Here is a 16,940-nt window from a genome sequence, read left to right as displayed (position 1 = left end):
AGAGTGCATGAGCTGGCTTCTCTTTGGAAAAGCCAGAGCAGAAGATGTGTCCAAGGAGCACACCACACATGCTCCAGCTCTTAATGGTTGCTCAGTCTGTGAGAATCGACTAAAGATAATCTGAGCTAAAACCTCCTAAAAAGTGGACATTAGGTCTTTAGCCACGACTTGTTTCACTCTACAAATCTGCTCTGTATGTTTGCACTATTTGTTAATATAGACATAGGAAGATAATCTTGCATTGTCCTTTCTGGCCATATTTTGGTCTGGCTTGTTCTTCTGACAGCTCACAATTTAAATTCCATGTGGCCAAAGAAATTCCATGTGCCCTCCCAGCACCCTCAATTTTCTTCACACTCTCTCTTCCTCCATTCCATCAACAAGTAATGTTGATCTTCACTTTAAAGGTCCTTCGCTATCTTTCTTCAACTTCAAAAATGTATCTCATGCTGTTTTCCAAACTGGAAAGGAGTTTCTCAAACATTATAAAACTACTTCCTACCTCTTCTCAGAAGTCCCCTTTGCCATGTAGCATCCACACAACTTGCCACTGCCCTTGGTTCTTGGGAAGCCCTGTCTGCCTTTGCATCAGAAACCTGCCTCATGCTTTCCTTCTACACCCACTTACGTCTGTTGATAGCCACCAGTCACCTCCTGCCCTCTAACCCCCATCGGTACCACGGGGCAAGGTGTCTCCTCTGCCATGTGTCTGTACAGCACCTGGCAAGAAGGGTGTCCCATCACCACGTCTCCCAAAGGCTACTTTGCTGCAAAACAAGCATTGGGAACTGAAACACCACCGATACCTTTCCATCAGGATAGTGCGCATGAACCTTGAGAAATGAAACTCTTTTAAAAATCCAACTCTTCTTCCCAGTGATTAATATGTGCATTGCATAGCAATTTGGGGCAACTATGGACCTGATTCTACTTTTCACTTTTCCTCAGTTTAAAAAAAACCCTGTGAACTAAGAAAAAGGACAGAGAAAACCACCAGTACGTATTTCCCAAACCAGGAGGACGTGAAACCTGCTCCAGCAGAATGAGTGCTCTTGGGAAGGAAGAGATTTGCGGGATGTCTCAAACAGACCTGATGCACACCTCACTGGGCAGAGGAGAGGCCAACAGATCCTTGGGGTCTGGGAGGATTCAGGAGGGGAAAGCATGAAGGAACCTCACCCCGATCCACAAGCAGGGAAGAAAAAAACCAAAAAACAGTTTGAGTGACCAGAATCTGCACATCCCTAAGAGAAAGGCAGCTGAGAAGGGCTCCGGCAGGGCCGGTGGGGGGGTGCTTTACCCTAATGGCAGAAGTTACCATTACAGTCAGGTTTTTACGATGGAGCCAGAGCAGCTTGTTTGCCTGACTGAGCTAATGGCACCTCCGCAGTTCTGCCTCTGATTGTATCACAGAGCCGCATTTACAAATGAAATAGTTGAACTTCAACTGCGGGGAGAGGAGGGAGGCGGGGAAGGGCCCTAGGTGAAACTCTGATTTTGAAGCTGATAGTGTTATTTCTGTTTCAAATTACAACTTGATCTCCTCCAGCTCCAAAGGTAAGTGTGGGTATGGGTGCATATGCCTTTGAAATACGACAGCCTGAATTTTTATTTGGTTTCAGACTCCTTTACAGAGTCAGAACAATGCTTAAAGTGCATGCGAACACAGAACAGTGGAATGAGGTCTGGCATAAAACAGAATCTGGTATCTATATTTCAGCCCATACTCCTGCACAGGAATTTTCCAAACTGTACATTAAAATGCGAGAGGGGATGTGCAGGCTTTGCATCTCCCCAGCAGTTTGTGTATCTACCAGCACTGCTGCACACTCAGCTGAGAAGTGAAAAAAAGACCTTGTCCCACCTTAATCAGCTCCATACACTGTGTGTCAGCTCTTCTGCTGCCTCCAGAAACGGAACGGAGTAGCAGCGGCTGGGGGAGACAGACTTTATCGTTTTAAGAGTCCCCGTACAGCAATAACAGATTATTCAGTATGAATAATAGATTGATGCTGTAAGATTCAATATCCTTGTCCCGACACTGTAATACATCAGGATCTCTCTGAGGAGCAATGACTGTACGTTGGTGTGCATGAAGTGTACTATACTTTCTGTCATATCATTTGCACCTCGCAGATAGACAGATGGATTCGAATTAACACAGATCATTTATTCTGGGGAAAATCTTCTGTCTCCACACAATCTTCTATTAGCTTCCCTGTAAAGCATGACACTGACTTTGGATTTGGAAAACATGCGGGGTGGTGCAGAGGGAGGGGGAATAAGTTCTGTTACTTGATTTTTTTCTTTGTGTAACTGAGCATTTGCAGAGTTTTAATGCCGTGGTGCAGCAGGCTGCTGCAGTGAAACGGGACCCAGGGAATCCTCTGGACAGTCCTCTTCTCTCTGCCCCAGCCCTGCCCAGAAACCTCCACCTCCTTGAGGCCAAGGAATGTGCCTGCCTGTCCAAGCACAGCCTGCTCTGCCCTTTACAACCCTCATCTCTCCCTCCTCTGCAGCTCCCGTCCGTAACGCAGGTACTCCCTCACAGTGACACAAGGAGCAAAACAACCCCACGGGCAGCCGTGAGCAGATTAAGTCCAATTCCACCTCTCTTGGAAGACACTTTGGTTTAAGAGCTTCCTTGTTCTGGTCTATTACATGGTAGAGTTACATGGTTAGAAAATGTAGAGTTAAGCAGAAATGACAGTAGCAGGAGTAGAAATCACTGTGTTTTTTTCCCCCCAGGGCCCTGTCTACACTTGATTTACAACTATTTTAATGGATGTGACTATGGCTGTACCGGAATCCATTTACAAACTTTTTTTTTTCCTCTGTAAACTAGATTTTAGCAATGTTTTGCTATCAGGAACAAGTTTGGGTTGTCGTTATAGAGATGTCTTTTTTTTTTAATGTCAGCATATCTTAGATTTGAGCAATTAATGATAGAGTTCCACCCATCTAGTCTCTAGCTCAGGCACGCCACTGGCAATGCAAAACTAATTTGGAGAAACATTTGGTGCTTGAGAAAGTTTCAAAAGTGGCCTAAGATAATGACAACTCCTCTGTTTGTTATAGAGCATGCCTAGAAAAGCACTCTCTCTTTCGGGGAAGGTGCTCCCTCCACAGTGTAGCTGTTATTATGTGAATTACTGACTGTTTGTTAAACACTGCAGCGTAATTAACGATGTACAAGACAAACACAGTAACCTACCTTAAGAGAAAGCAAGGCCCAGAAATGCATTTCCCCTTTTATCATTTAATGCAGCCAACATGACTCCTGCTGCGGTCTCTCAGCTTATACACTTAAAAGGTCTACAGTTACGAAACCTCTTAATATAAGCCTTTTATTACTATTTACACTTCTGGCTCCCATCGTCTCAGAGAGAGCCAAAGGCAGAAAGGAGGGAAAAGTGTGTTATAGCACAAAATCAGAAACGTAAAGCCATTTCTCTCCTGAATACTGGTAATACATTGACACTATGCCCCGGTGGCAGGTCTTTACATAATCCAGATTTAAAGAGGTTCATCCTCCAGACTGTAACAACAAAGAGTTAAACGACTTGTCTCTTAACTACCATCAATCCCATCATTCCCCGTATACACAGAAAGTGTGGTTTTATAGTTTCTCCTGCCAGCCGTTACCTTATAAATCCCATACAAAGGTAAGACCTTTGTTTTATTTCAATACAAATGTCTCCAGCAAATGTTTACACTACTCTTTTGAAGCTTCCTCAACCCACACCACACCCCGGCAACTACATAAAAATGCCATTTGCCTTGAATCCCAGATGCATACTTACTGAACCATTTGTATACACTGAAATTTCAACATTATTTGCTACCACGGGTTAACTCATCTTTAATATACACAAGTGTGTGTGCATGCATGACATTAAAAAATATATATGCACACATACACGCACAGACATGGTTTATTAAACCAGTTGCCAAGTCTAATACTACATAATTTCTGGTACTAATTCCCTCATATAAAGTATCTTCCTCCAACCTTTAAATGTTGAGAGTAAAGAAAATATTAATTTCCTCCCTAATGAAACGAAATTTGATCTATGTTAGGAAGGAAATTAATAATTAAGAACAAAATAATTCTTATACCAGTCAAAGCCTGTCCTAAGAATTGCTAGGAATGTTAAAGAAATACAGGCTGCCACAATACAAATCACTGATGGATTGTGCTGCTCTATCAGCTTGATTTTACAGTTGTGCCCACTGGAATCATAGCTCGCTTCGGCCCACGGTGTCTAAGAACCTAATCCTGCAAATCACTTACTCATTGAAAACACAGCTTATTACTGGATGGGCTATGCCAAAACTCATTAAATAACTGGAATGGTTCCCAGAGGCTTCAGCGTACTTTGGATTAAAGATCTACATTTCAGTTAAATATAGCAGGACAATGATTGCATGCAAGTATACACAACAACTGCACAGCACACAACTACTGTACACACCAAAAAGCATGTGCCAGCACCTGCCTAAATAACATCTCTGCCAACTTGTCTGTTTACCCCATGTCCAAGTTGCAGCTCTTTGCAGAAATCAGTAATTTCTTGGTACCACTGAAAAGTATTTTTATCTGCCTTAAGATGAGATTTTTCTTTAGCAACTGTTCATGGAAGTCACACCTTTAAATTTAACGTTAAAAAGTGCTTTCCATAAAAATACACAATTAATGTGTTGTTTGAGAGTAACATCATCCTAACTATTTTCCATTAGCGAAGTATTAATTATAGAGAAAGCATCTCTCAAAGATCTGGTATGATTTATGACAAGGGTATTCTCCTTTGACCAAGAAAGTTCTGATTCTTAATTCTCTTTCTGGCAAATTAATTTCTGTCAGCAATCAGACTGCAAAGCAGGCAGATGTACGTCTATCAAAAAGGAAGCTGGGCTCTCTGTTCCAAAGCCTCCACTAGAACTTTGTCAACCAGCCAGATGCTGCAGCAAAATCTTCTGCAGGGCAATGGCAAAGCAACTACCTACCTGCTAGCATATCATAAAAAGGCTTTTAAAAGATGGTTAACAAGTCAGCCGGTTCTTGTTAATTGTTGTTTGCTTCCTCACCTTTTTTAAAAGAACTCCTTTAAAAATACCAAACATAGTATTCAGGTTCAACCCACGGGGAGTTAACAAATCACCTTGCCCATAAATGCTGCATATTTATATGTAGAAGTAAATACAGGAGTGAAAGGAATATGGACTGTAAAAAAGTATTCTTCACTTCCTACCTCTGCTTTCTTATTGCACAGTATTTTTGCCTCGAGGCAGCATAAGGAAGAGTTTGACACGACTGTGGACCCCTCCCCTCGTTTCCCTGTATCCTGCTCTGAACCACAAGCCCCAGGGTGACCTCTAGACCACGGCCCCAGCAGAAAGGATGTTGTTCTAGGAACAGGTACGGATGTGCTGGGCCCAACTCTGCTCTGCCAGAAGGCAAGGGGACTGCTGCTGCCAACCAGATACAGCAGTGGAAACACCCTGGTGCAGTTCCCTGAGTCCACGGCAAGCAATGGTGAGATTACTCCACAGCTCAACACGTGCTGTTCAGGATTCCCTCTTCCATTGACTCGTTCTCCCAAGCAGCAGCTGGAAGACAGAGGGACTGAGCAACAAGGAGTTGGAGCCAACATCCTGGTTCCCTTCAGGTTACAGAGGCAGTAAGGAGAGGCCTCTGCCTGGACTGTCCAAGCGCCTGTTTCTTCCAAATAAGATCCACCTTGCAAACCCTTCGCAGACTCGCTGTTAACAGGCAGATGCTGGCTGTCACTCCCACGCTGTTATACCCTCATCCTGAAGGGCTTCCAGGAGGAGGGGACTGCTCTGCCTGCGCGTGGGAGGAAAAATCTGCCTTTAAATCAGCTGCCCTCCAGGTGGAGTAGGAAAGTGAGAGATCCAATGCCCCAGATAAATCTTCCTAGATGGGGGATTTAGTCTCCCCGGAGAGACAGGGATATTTGGTTAGATGATTTCTGCTTCTTCTGTTTGATTTTTCAAGACCGCTCACTCCCCTGTGCGCTTCCAAGGACCAGAATGTTTTCTTTATTTCTTCCCAGGCCAGTAGAGCGCTTCATCACATCGCATCTCGGAGGCCCTGGAAAGAACTGCTCTGTGCAGCTTTTGTCTGACTCAAAAGAGAAAGGTCTTTGTGCCTGTGAGGTTAGTTTTAATCTTGAAATTGTGGTGAAAAGGGAAAACAACACTGAGCAGAAACAATGGAGCCCGTTTAAAGGTCATCATTCAAAAAGCTTAAGAAAGGAGAGACTGTAATTAGGCCTTGAAATTCTTCATCTCTCTTGGATGAGGTAATTGCTGGAGAAAAAACAGCCTCCAGTGACGTGCCTCAGAGTCCACAGCTTTCAACCACCGCAGGGGCATCCTTTGGGAATCCCCAGACCCAGGGCAACTGGTTATTCCATTAGACTCTCCAACAAGAGCAAGCATGTGGGTACACGTACCCGTACGTGGGGAGGGAAACACTTACATGCACAGTGATAAGCTTTTACAACCTGATTTATGCCTGATAGCCCAATACCAAAGCATATTACGAATCCTCCTACTTTTATCAATACATTTGCAATTCAAGCTCAGATATTTGATAACTACCCCCCAAAATAAATATGTATAAGCCAATTTGCACTTTAATGACTACTTCCTGGAGAAATACAAGTGGCTTTCTTAAATTTCACTCCCAACACTTTTTTAATCCAGCAACAAGAAGAGAGTCATTATTTTAAAATCTTTCTATGTTATATTGCCAGTGATGATTGCGGGAGTTGTGTTCTTCATGTCCTGGCACCCAAGGCAGGAGCGATGTGAACGGTGTCAGATTAGAACAGAACGGCCAAGGATAACACCTGACATCAGTGGATGTGACTTCCTTGCTCCCAGATCAACATGCCAGCCCCAGCAACTGGGGTGGTAGCTGCTGGTGGGATGAGACTGCCGTGCTCTAGCCCTGGGAGGGCTCCTGTAAAGGTCCTTGGGAAAGTCCGTCGTGCTGGAGATCCCAAACTTGTGTTTGCTGTATTTGCTTGCACAACGATCACACGCACACAATGGTCATCTGTTGTGACTGCAGAGGACAACATACCACTGTATTTTGAAATGGAATCACATAATAGGGGACTATCTGGAGCGGTGAGAATGTAATCATTACATGAGCAAATATAGCACCATTAGCAACTGGGCCAAGTACAACTCTGTTTACCAAGGCCAGCTTTTGAAAGAGCTAGGTGGTTTTCAGAGCTATTGTCTCTTCTTTAGAGCTCTGTTCTTTTCAAATGTGCATCAGAGATGAAAATCCCTGTTACTACAAACCTCAGCACCTTCAGTCAGCAAGTCAGGGCAGTGGGTGTTAATGCCACCACCCCGTGCTTGATGCAATCTCTCACAGGACTCGCTCGACACAATCTCTAATGCTCTGTTAGAAACGCAGTGGGGAGTCCTGCACGGAGATGTCTCTGTATTTGAAAGATCCTTAGCACTACTTGAACATTGGGCATTTTGTATTCAACATGAAAACAGTATCAAGGAGTTTGCTACGGTCAACAGTGTTGACTGTTTATTATTTCTACATCCCCCAGAGTGTCGTACTACCCCCAATCATTTTACACAGCCTATTTCCCTTGTTGTTTGCTTTCTGGGGCCAACTTCTTCTTATAATTACCGGCAGCTTTTCATTTCTCCTACACTAGTCCATGCAGCTGAAACACTCTGCAGCCCTTTGAATAACCTTATCTATAAGAAACTTGTTAAAGTGCTCTGCTGTCCTGGTTTATAGGTCCACTGTAGCAGTCACATCCTTGAATGCAGAACCCCATGTCTAAGGGTACTTGAACATTTAAAAGAAAAAAGAAAGAAAGAATACACCAGTCTTCAAAAACAGTCCTCAAAAATACATTCATTCCCAATTGCAAGGACAGTCTGTAAAAATAATGGCACAAACACAAGGGAAGGCATAGTCTAGCTTACAGAATATTGATTACTGGAGAGGTTAACAGTTTAGAAAGGAAGTTGACAATTTAGAGAAAGAAAACCTTCCCTTTGTGTCCTCCACTGACTTTTCAAGTAGGAAAAAAACTTCTACTGTTTCTCAGTAGAAGTTTCTCAGTTTCTCTCTAGCCATATTTTAAAAGGAAAATCACTGAGAGGCTACAAGTAGAAACTGCACTGTGAGAGCCCTGCAGGTTTTCCTCAGAAGGCAGTATCATCCCGACAGCCCTTACATACTGTCTTGCCTTTTACAGTGGCCAGAACCCCTCGGGTCAGTGAAAGACCACGATTTGCCTGGCTTTGCAGAGACTGAGCTCTCTCACCTTCACCTGCCCTTCTTATTCTTTGTTAAAAAGGAGAGAAGTGGAATAGTGACTGAGGATGAATGGTACTTATAAAGGGATACCATCTGCATGGCTTTTCCTCACCTTTGCCTCCTCATTGACATCCCAAGTAAAGGACACAGCATTGAATGCGATTTCTTCAATATTCCCAATGGTATTAAAACTCTCCTTGTAATCAGCTGTAAGAAACAACAAGCAAACAAAAGACTCATGAGAAAAGTTTTAACTTCTTCTTTTACAATTCATCGTACATCTTTGCTTTTCAGCTGGGCTGTCTAATGCACCAAAACTACCTCTTGTACTGGTTTTGTTAAATTATTAATAAGTTTAATTGCAAAGAGGTAATATACTGCAGCTTGAGTCTTATGCATAGTACACCACTAGCTAATGTTCTTCCAAAATATTGCTTTCTCTAAAAAGGGAATAAGTGTGACTGTAGTGGGAATCAGTGTGTGCATTCATTAGCTTAGCCAAGGAATGGTCAAAAATTGGAAAATCAACTAAAAGCTACTGAAACTTTTAAAGGGCCTGTTTAAACCTTGGCATAAACGAAGTACATTATGATAAATCCTAAAGAAGCTTTCTAAATGTCTAAGAGCAATCATTGGAGGAAATAATCAGCATTGTACATTCCTTGCCCAGTTGTTTCAAGATTTCCACAGAATTATTGCACTGGATGCTGGTTCTCAATTTGAAAAAAAAAAAAAAAACCAAACACCAAAAAACAAACCCCGCAAAACCCACCAAAAAAAACCCCAAAAAAACCCCACAAAGATCCTTTCTCCAAAGTGTGTGTGATACTAAAATAGCAAACAAAGTATTTTTAAATTGTCTGACTACAAAATCTAGACTCTCTTCTCACTTCCTTCCAAAGGGCTGGCTGTTAATATTATCAATAAACTAGCATTTCAGACAGAATGCAAAGCAAGAGGGAGAAAATCCAAATGTTAAAGACGACCCACCCCCCACCTCTACCAAAAACATTAAGGGCAGAAAACCACGTAAGATGAATGAAAATCTTCCAGATCTTCTTCATAATCGAAAAGAGGAACAAGAACCCTTTTTCTCTCCCTTTGCCAGTCCGTTTAACACACTTTCTTCTTTTTGATGACAAATTAAGAGAAAGACTGGGTTTGTATGGAGGTAATATCTGCTTGATTAAAGGAACTTCCAGACTCTTCACGTAACTGCTTCAACTCTCTTTGGGACACAGACATTTCCTTAGGATCCCTCCAGGGACTCGGTGCCAGAGGGCTGAGCTTATGTCATGCAGCAATCTTGATCTAATGTTTGCCCAAATCTGCACTTCAGAGGCACACTGATTCTTAGCTTTGTAATCAGTTCTAGAAAGAGGGTGTTTTTGTATTCTATAAATGAAACACCCAAATGTTTTCAATATTCATTTCCTTTCCCCTTCTAAAAAGAAACTGTTGGTCTCTCAAAAATAATTTCTAGGTAATAACTGTTTTAAAATCATTTATAACAAAGCCACTGCTGCAAGGAGAATTACCTAGAATAGAATCATAGAATCGTTTAGCATGGAAAAGACCTTTAAGATCATCGAATTCAACCATAAACCTAACACTGCCAAGTCCACCACCAAACCATGTCCCTAAGCACCACTGCTATGTGCTTTTTAAATACCTATTCTCTCCTCTGAAATGCAGGGATGCTGGCGTTTCACTGGGCAAGTGAAACTGTGTGCCTGGGATACACGAATGGTTTTGGATACAGTAAAAATTCACTGTTGTGACCACAGGAACAGCACAAGCTATTTGGTGGTGATGCAGCAAGTGACCATGGTGTTGAGAGGGCAGGCAGGCTTTTCATTCCCGTCATGAACTCAGATCTCCTTTCTAAGTGAAGTCATTGGCTTCACTATCTAAATTCAGTGTGGGAATGCAAATGAGGAATTAGAAGACACATAAGTAGTTTAATATGCATGTGCACACATCCACCCACCCCTTAAATTTATGATTCACCAGAAAGTGCCTCGTGCAACTGACTGCTGCATATGGGCGTGCTGTGTAGGTGCACTTTGGAAAGACATGAACAAGATGTCTTGTAAAGACACATGTTTTCTTCTCCTAAAAGGCTGTCAGAACCTCGCATCCCACCAACCCTTCCCTTCCCCCAACACATGCCTCCGCTTCCTTAATTGACATGCACAAATCTCATGGAGAGTCTGTGTGACACGCTGTTTAAAAGCAGAAGTGAATCCTATTCCCCTCAATTTACAGATAATTAAAGAAGGATCCTCAGTAGATTAAGAAAGCATTTACATCCAAGGATATTTGAAAGTTGCTAGTGTAACTACAATTTGTCCTTTTCTGCTGCTGTGACTTACCAGAAATAGAAAATCGGGGTTCTTTGATATGCAAAAAAAACTTCTCTACAGGAATTATTTCCTCTTTTTTGGGGTAAACTGAATATTAAACAATGGCAAATTTCAACATTAAATACTAATCATTTGCATGCATTACATACCATTGTGGTAGTTTGTGTATTATGCACATAAATAATACAAACTATACTGCAAATAAAAACGGGCAAGACTCTGGAGCACAAATAACCCCAATCTAAAGCTTCCACACCCACCCTTTATGTCCATGTTTGAACCTGTTCCAGTACGTCAAATTATGGTACTGATTCTAAATAATCAGTATTTGCTGCAATCTAGTTTCGTATTCCTTCCTTGACATTATTTTAAAAGAAAAGTCCCATGTCACAGCACAGCACTGTGGAAAAGTAAGATTATTTTCTTTTCTTCACTCCTACTAAAAACAGTGAAAGTGCCTCCCTCCTTCTTCAGACAAATTAATAAATGGCATATAGCCTAAATTCTGGAAAACACCTTGCCTTCTTGCTTAATAAGTGTCAAGTCCTCAAGCACTAAGGACCTGCTTACATGTAAGTACATGCTTATCCTATTCATTTCAATGCATCTTCAGACCCAGTACTTGCATCTAGTCCATCCTTCCTCCCAGGAGATGCACCAGCCAGCACACAAAACAAATTAAAGTAGTGACCCCTGCATGTCTGGAGTGAGGGAACAAGTCACTCTACTTCCTCCAGAATACACCTCCAGGCCAGAAGGCAGACAGACCGACCTGTGCCAGTCCTCACCCCTACCTGAGGCCTGAATGGCTGGACCCCAGAATTAGAACATCCCAAATTCATTTGATGCTCTGCCTGCTAAGGACCAAATCACACTCTAGATTAAAAGTGCATTCATAAACAATTAAAAAAGGATTCATGTATGTTAAATATATGCTACAAACATTAAGTTAAAGTAAGATTATAATAAACCTCTATGGAACAGGTTATATAGATTTACGGCTATTCACAGATAGCTTTAAAGGAGCTAATATATGATTAACCCTTTATATACCATTGATAGTTGGGAGAGAAATCCAAAATAACAGAGAAGTGGGGCCATCAGCAGATCACCAGACCACCCCCTGAAGAGGGGACAAATCTAATACACACCCCTGTCCTTTGCAAGCTTCTCTCACTGCCTGTTTAAATGGTTCTCCAGGGCGTATCCTGGCATTTGCTAATCTCTCTCATAGACATCTAATTCTCTCTGTTAACTATGCAGGGCCTGGACACTAACTCAGTATTCCTTTACAGGAGCCCTTCAAGGAGAATTTTTAATGTAAAGGGAAATCTTCATAGAGCCACACAATAATTTACCTTGGAAGGGACCCCTGGAGGTTTTCTGGTTCAGCCCCTACCCTATTCCCACTCAAAGCAGGGCCAACTTCAACTTTGGATGAAGTTGCTCACTTAAATCATCCGATGAGAAAACTGGGAGATTTTGCAAAATGCAGCTTGATGCTTCTATGGGAAATGTAGTTGGGAGCCATTCTGCCTGATAAGCCCAATATCCACAATGTAAGTCCCAAAAACACTGTACTTGGTAAGAGCTAATATGGTAAGGCCATATTTCAGTTGTTCTCAAGGAAACATTACTGAGCAACACCTTGGTCTTTCTTCTGGAAATGTTGAGATGAACTGTGCTCTTACAGTTCTTAGGTCTGACAGGGAGTGCTATATCAATAAGTCTTACTACACCGGGCTTTGCTCATGTTTGCAGTCCAAATAAAGGATACGGGCCAGAGCGCCTCAAAAGGCAGCACAGACCTATTTCATCTCAAGCTAATGGAAACATAAAAGGCATTCACCGTAACACAGATACAAACACATGGCTCATGTACAGCACTTGTTTTGCAGAGAGCTGTTTTGCAGAGCACGCATCATAAGCCGACTCGTTCGGGCGAGGGGACTGAACAGTGCCGGTACACCAGGAGCGCGGTGGAGTCGGAGGGTGTTGGCACTGCAGTGGAACGAGCTCCTCAGCACATACCTTCAAAGGTATGAGCGTTAGCACTGCAAGCTTGTAGGGACTAGCACAAAAAAACAGGCAGCCTTCAGAAATAGCTGTGACGTGGCGTACTCGCTCTGTTAACGTGTCGTGATAGGAGTCGTTTGGTCGGGGGTGGAGGTTTTACTGCCTTAACTACCCCAAAGGACAGAAAAAATAAAAAAAGTCAGGGAAACACTTCAGCCAGAACTATATGATAAGACAAAGAGGCAGAGGGGAGATTCAGGAGGAGCTGCTTTGACCAAACACACTTGGCTTTAAATAATGCCAGCCTCAGTGAAGGCTACAGCGTTTGAAAGTGGAAAGTCACTGCAACCACTTAGGGACCGATTCCCAGAGGTGTTCCATCAGCCCTGAAGCCTTGCAGTGCTCTCTCCAAGCAACCCTGGTTCTTTTCCCCCCTCCTCTCTGCCCCCTCTCATTCCTGCCATTCGATGATTTGGTTCCCTCGGGCGGTCAAAACAAGATAGACTTTGTCTGCTTTGGTCTCGCCGACTCCTTTGACTGGAATCCACTGCAGATGGCTGCGTGTGTAAACTGCACGTGGGAGGGGAGACGCGCTTGATGTCTAGACACTCCCACAGATTTCAACTTCAGGCTCCTTGGCAGCAGGTACGTGTTCTTCCTCTGCTAAAATCTCCCAAGCATGCGGATAGGGCAGTTGTGGCTGAAACGGGCTTGTAAATACCTCAGATGGGATGAACGGTAAAGGGGTCTCTCAGGACAGCACACCGGAGCTCGCTTCTCCCTTGCTTCTCTGACACAAGACTCAAAAACTGGGGGTGTTGGAGACCTGTGAGCTCCTTTGCAGTCACCGTGATGATGGCATCTTCACTCTCAGCTTGCACTCACACACCAGATTAGCTAACGTAGCTGTTACGTGGGCTGCTATTGTTACTGGATCAAAGAGTGAATCAGCCTTTGAAAAACTAAAGGAAACAAACACCCTGCCATCCTGAAGAGGTACAGGCCTTGACTTCCCAGCAGCAGAAGGTGGAACACCACTAAATACACATGCAAGGGACATTCTTCTTTGTGACTACTGAGGACAGTTCCTTCTGCATGGTCTCCATCCTGCTTCATAGACCCCATATAGTGCAGTTCTACCAGGGATGAGCCATTGCGAAAAACTGTAGTATGAGCGTTGTAACCATTGCCAATATATCCCACCTCATCCCTGTGCAAGGTACCAGAGCCTTCCACATTTTGCAATCTTTCTCGAAATATCTGGACCCTCTTATTACACACTCACCAATGTCGAGGACCCTCTGTTTAGCTGTGTGCTGCCGAGAATGCCAGTATTTCCAGTATTTCAGCTGTTCGTCTCTGTTTTTATCCTCACTGAAAACAACCATGACCACGCTCTGAGAAAATCAACAGTACAAGTTGTGTTAGTTAATATAATTAATAGTCAGAAACACAAAAATTAAAATTTCCCATATGTCTCTAGCGCTGATCCAGTCACTGCCCTCCCCCAGTACTTTGGTTGTAGAAGATTGCTGGGTTTTATTCCAGTCCAATATTGCAATGCACTTAAAGACTGAGGGCAGAAGAAATGTAGTTTTAAAATAACGCAGAGCCTAGCATTATGTTCTTGATAGTCCAATTAAAATTTAATCATATTCTTAGATCTAAGAAGTCTAAGTTCTCTTAAGTAAAAAGTGGCCATTTCAAAGTGAGAGGATCCCCAATTTCCATTCTGATCCGAGTCCAGTCCATGTGTTGGACTTCAGATTCCTTGTCACTCTGGAAGATGACATTACACTGCAAAGGGATGCGTTGTTATGGAGCTCAGACTCGCTGGCTAAAGGCAGGGCATTTTTAGTTCTACCATACATAGTGCAAATACCTCTGGGTAGCAGTACTTTTGCATACATGTATTTAATGACAAACTTGGTGTGACTATTTACTGAGCTTTCCTGAGCTTTTCAGTTCAGGTTCTGAATTCCTTTTGTTAAACTGTGATTCAAAGGAAACAGATTGAACCGTTATGCAAAATTTCACCTGAGTAATAAAGGCTTTTTTTAAAAGCCCTGCAGTAGGCAAGTAAAACAAAAAACACAAAACAATGCAAGAGTGCTCCTAGTAGGTAAACTGAAGTGGAAAGAAATCACAGATAACAAAAAATCCACTTTTAAATATCCTCTTTTGTTACAATTCTTCCTTTAACCCTGAGTCACCAAGCTCATAAAAAACACCATCAATCTGGTATAAGCCAAGGAGTTGGATCACAATTGATTCATGATCTACGTCCCTCCACACAGTCACCACCATAACCCCTCATGTTCAGTGACCTTCTCCGTTCCCCCTATGAAAGTCAAACGTCATCACTGTGTGTTCCCTGTCTAGCTACTGCGTGGGCACAAGGCAGTACGTGCCCTGGATGAGTCCTGAGTTACACATACACATGCTGCCTGGCCACCAGGGATGTGCTGCCTGGCCAGCTGAGGATTAACCACTAACACTGGCAGTGCAGACCATTGCTCTTCCACCAAGGACAGCATTAATCTTTTTCCTCTATGAACTTGTAGAGGTTTCATACCTTCAAAACCTCTTTCCCCTCTGTCAGGTTTGGATGGAATTGGCAATAAATTCAACAGTCACTTGGCTGGGGGCCTGGCAAACAGAACATGATCATGAAAGTTGTGTGTGGTTTCACAATCTTCTGTAAACTGTACATCCTCCAGAAGAAATTGTCTCATCTCTCCTTCACAATTTCCACCCTTTTGCTGCCACAGCTTCAAAACTCACATGGCTGTGCAGTGAACGAGACTTAAGAGGACTGGTTTTTGGCCAGACCAGTGAGTTCCTGACTCCAGTTCCAGCTGTACAAGTGCTAGAGCTGGCACCACAAAAGGGGAAGGAACAGGTGGCTTACATCAACTTCAGCCAACAAAACACCATCATCAGCCTCATGTCCTTAAGAAACCAGGCTAAAAATTAACTGCTATTCAGGCTTACAAATCATTGCACCTCTTTAGGAAGAGTCTCTAAACTTCATATATGACAGAAACATATGGGATGTTGTTGTCTGCTTCACTGCTCACGTTGACTTTCATTGGTTCCTTCAACTAAAGTCAGAACATTTTTACAGTACTTCATTTATTTGGATGGAAACACTTTTGCAGCCTCATACATATGCAGCCCTTCCAGCTTCAGGGTGAAATTTACAGGGCAGCAACTCTGAGGCTCATTGTTCATTCCAAGGTTACTGGGTTAGAATTTGCTTACTCAAAAACATTACCAGGGAAATCAGGAGGCCTGTTCACCAGGTAGATGTTGCTGAATACCCAAGCTACAGTCCTACCAGTGGAACGTAAGATGAAAATCATCCATTCTGCCACACTTCTGGGTGAATATCAAGCGAAAGTTCATACTTGCACGATGTAAATGATTTAAAATTTATGTCATAAAGGATGGCTTCAAATCTTCACATTTTATCTGAAATGTACTAGAAAGCAGCTGCTGAAGCACAGAAGTGACAGAAGATGGACTTACATAGTAGCAGTTCTCTGATTTTTTTCTTTGATCATGGCAATGACAAGTTCATCAATGTCAAGTGCAATTGTGTGTGCAATTGCCATTCTGCCAGACCACAAACTGGAGCAGATATGTACATAATTAACTCATAAGATCACACTTTTGATAAAAATTGGACCCCAAAATATTTGAGACCACCATCAATATTACTCTCCCACCTTTACATTGGGCATAAGAGTAAGCTTGCTCTGTCCTCTCCCAGAAAAAAAAAAAAAAAAAAAAAAAAACAACCAACCCAAAACACAGTTTAAAAGTCATAGCCTGAAAAATTGCAGGTATATAAAAGACCTGTACACCCAACATGACTTTATCAGAACCCTGATGCAACACAGCTGTACTAGTTTCCTTTGGGGATATGTGAACCATTCAATCATCATCAATTCTTTTATGTACGGTTTGTTCTACTTCTTAATTAGTGTTTCCAAAAATACAAAAGAGACCCACATAACAAGTGCGAACTAAAGGTAAAAAGCCACATTCTGAGTATTTTAAGATTTAAAAGGAAGTTTAAAAGTGGGACCATCAGGAAAATTAGATAATCTTTTTCAAATAGTAAGCAAGCTGATAAGTTATATATAAATTGGCCACATACCATGTAATTCCTTGAAAAAGCAAGTCAAGTTTTTTGAAGACTTGACCAGTTATAAAGGGAC

At 42.4% G+C, this 16,940-nt stretch overlaps 1 protein-coding gene across 5 annotated transcripts in view; it reads right to left on the bottom strand.

The window, feature by feature from the left end:
• Positions 1-16,940, bottom strand: part of GRHL2 (grainyhead-like transcription factor 2) — a 69,544-nt gene that overhangs the window by 27,517 nt on the left and 25,087 nt on the right. For all 5 annotated transcript variants that reach the window (XM_014965544.1, XM_014965542.1, XM_014965541.1 and 2 more), the window contains 2 exons: positions 14,000-14,111; positions 8,445-8,539 (listed from right to left, as the gene is read on the bottom strand). In XM_014965544.1, the coding sequence (XP_014821030.1) occupies positions 8,445-8,539; positions 14,000-14,111 (207 nt within the window). The remainder of the gene's footprint in view (positions 1-8,444; positions 8,540-13,999; positions 14,112-16,940) is intronic.

This window comes from Calidris pugnax, unplaced genomic scaffold (genome assembly GCF_001431845.1).
Source record: "Calidris pugnax isolate Ruff unplaced genomic scaffold, ASM143184v1 scaffold41, whole genome shotgun sequence".
Classification (NCBI taxonomy): domain Eukaryota; kingdom Metazoa; phylum Chordata; class Aves; order Charadriiformes; family Scolopacidae; genus Calidris; species Calidris pugnax.
The sequence above is the reverse complement of the archived record's forward strand: the minus strand, read 5'-3'. Positions and strand labels throughout refer to the sequence as shown.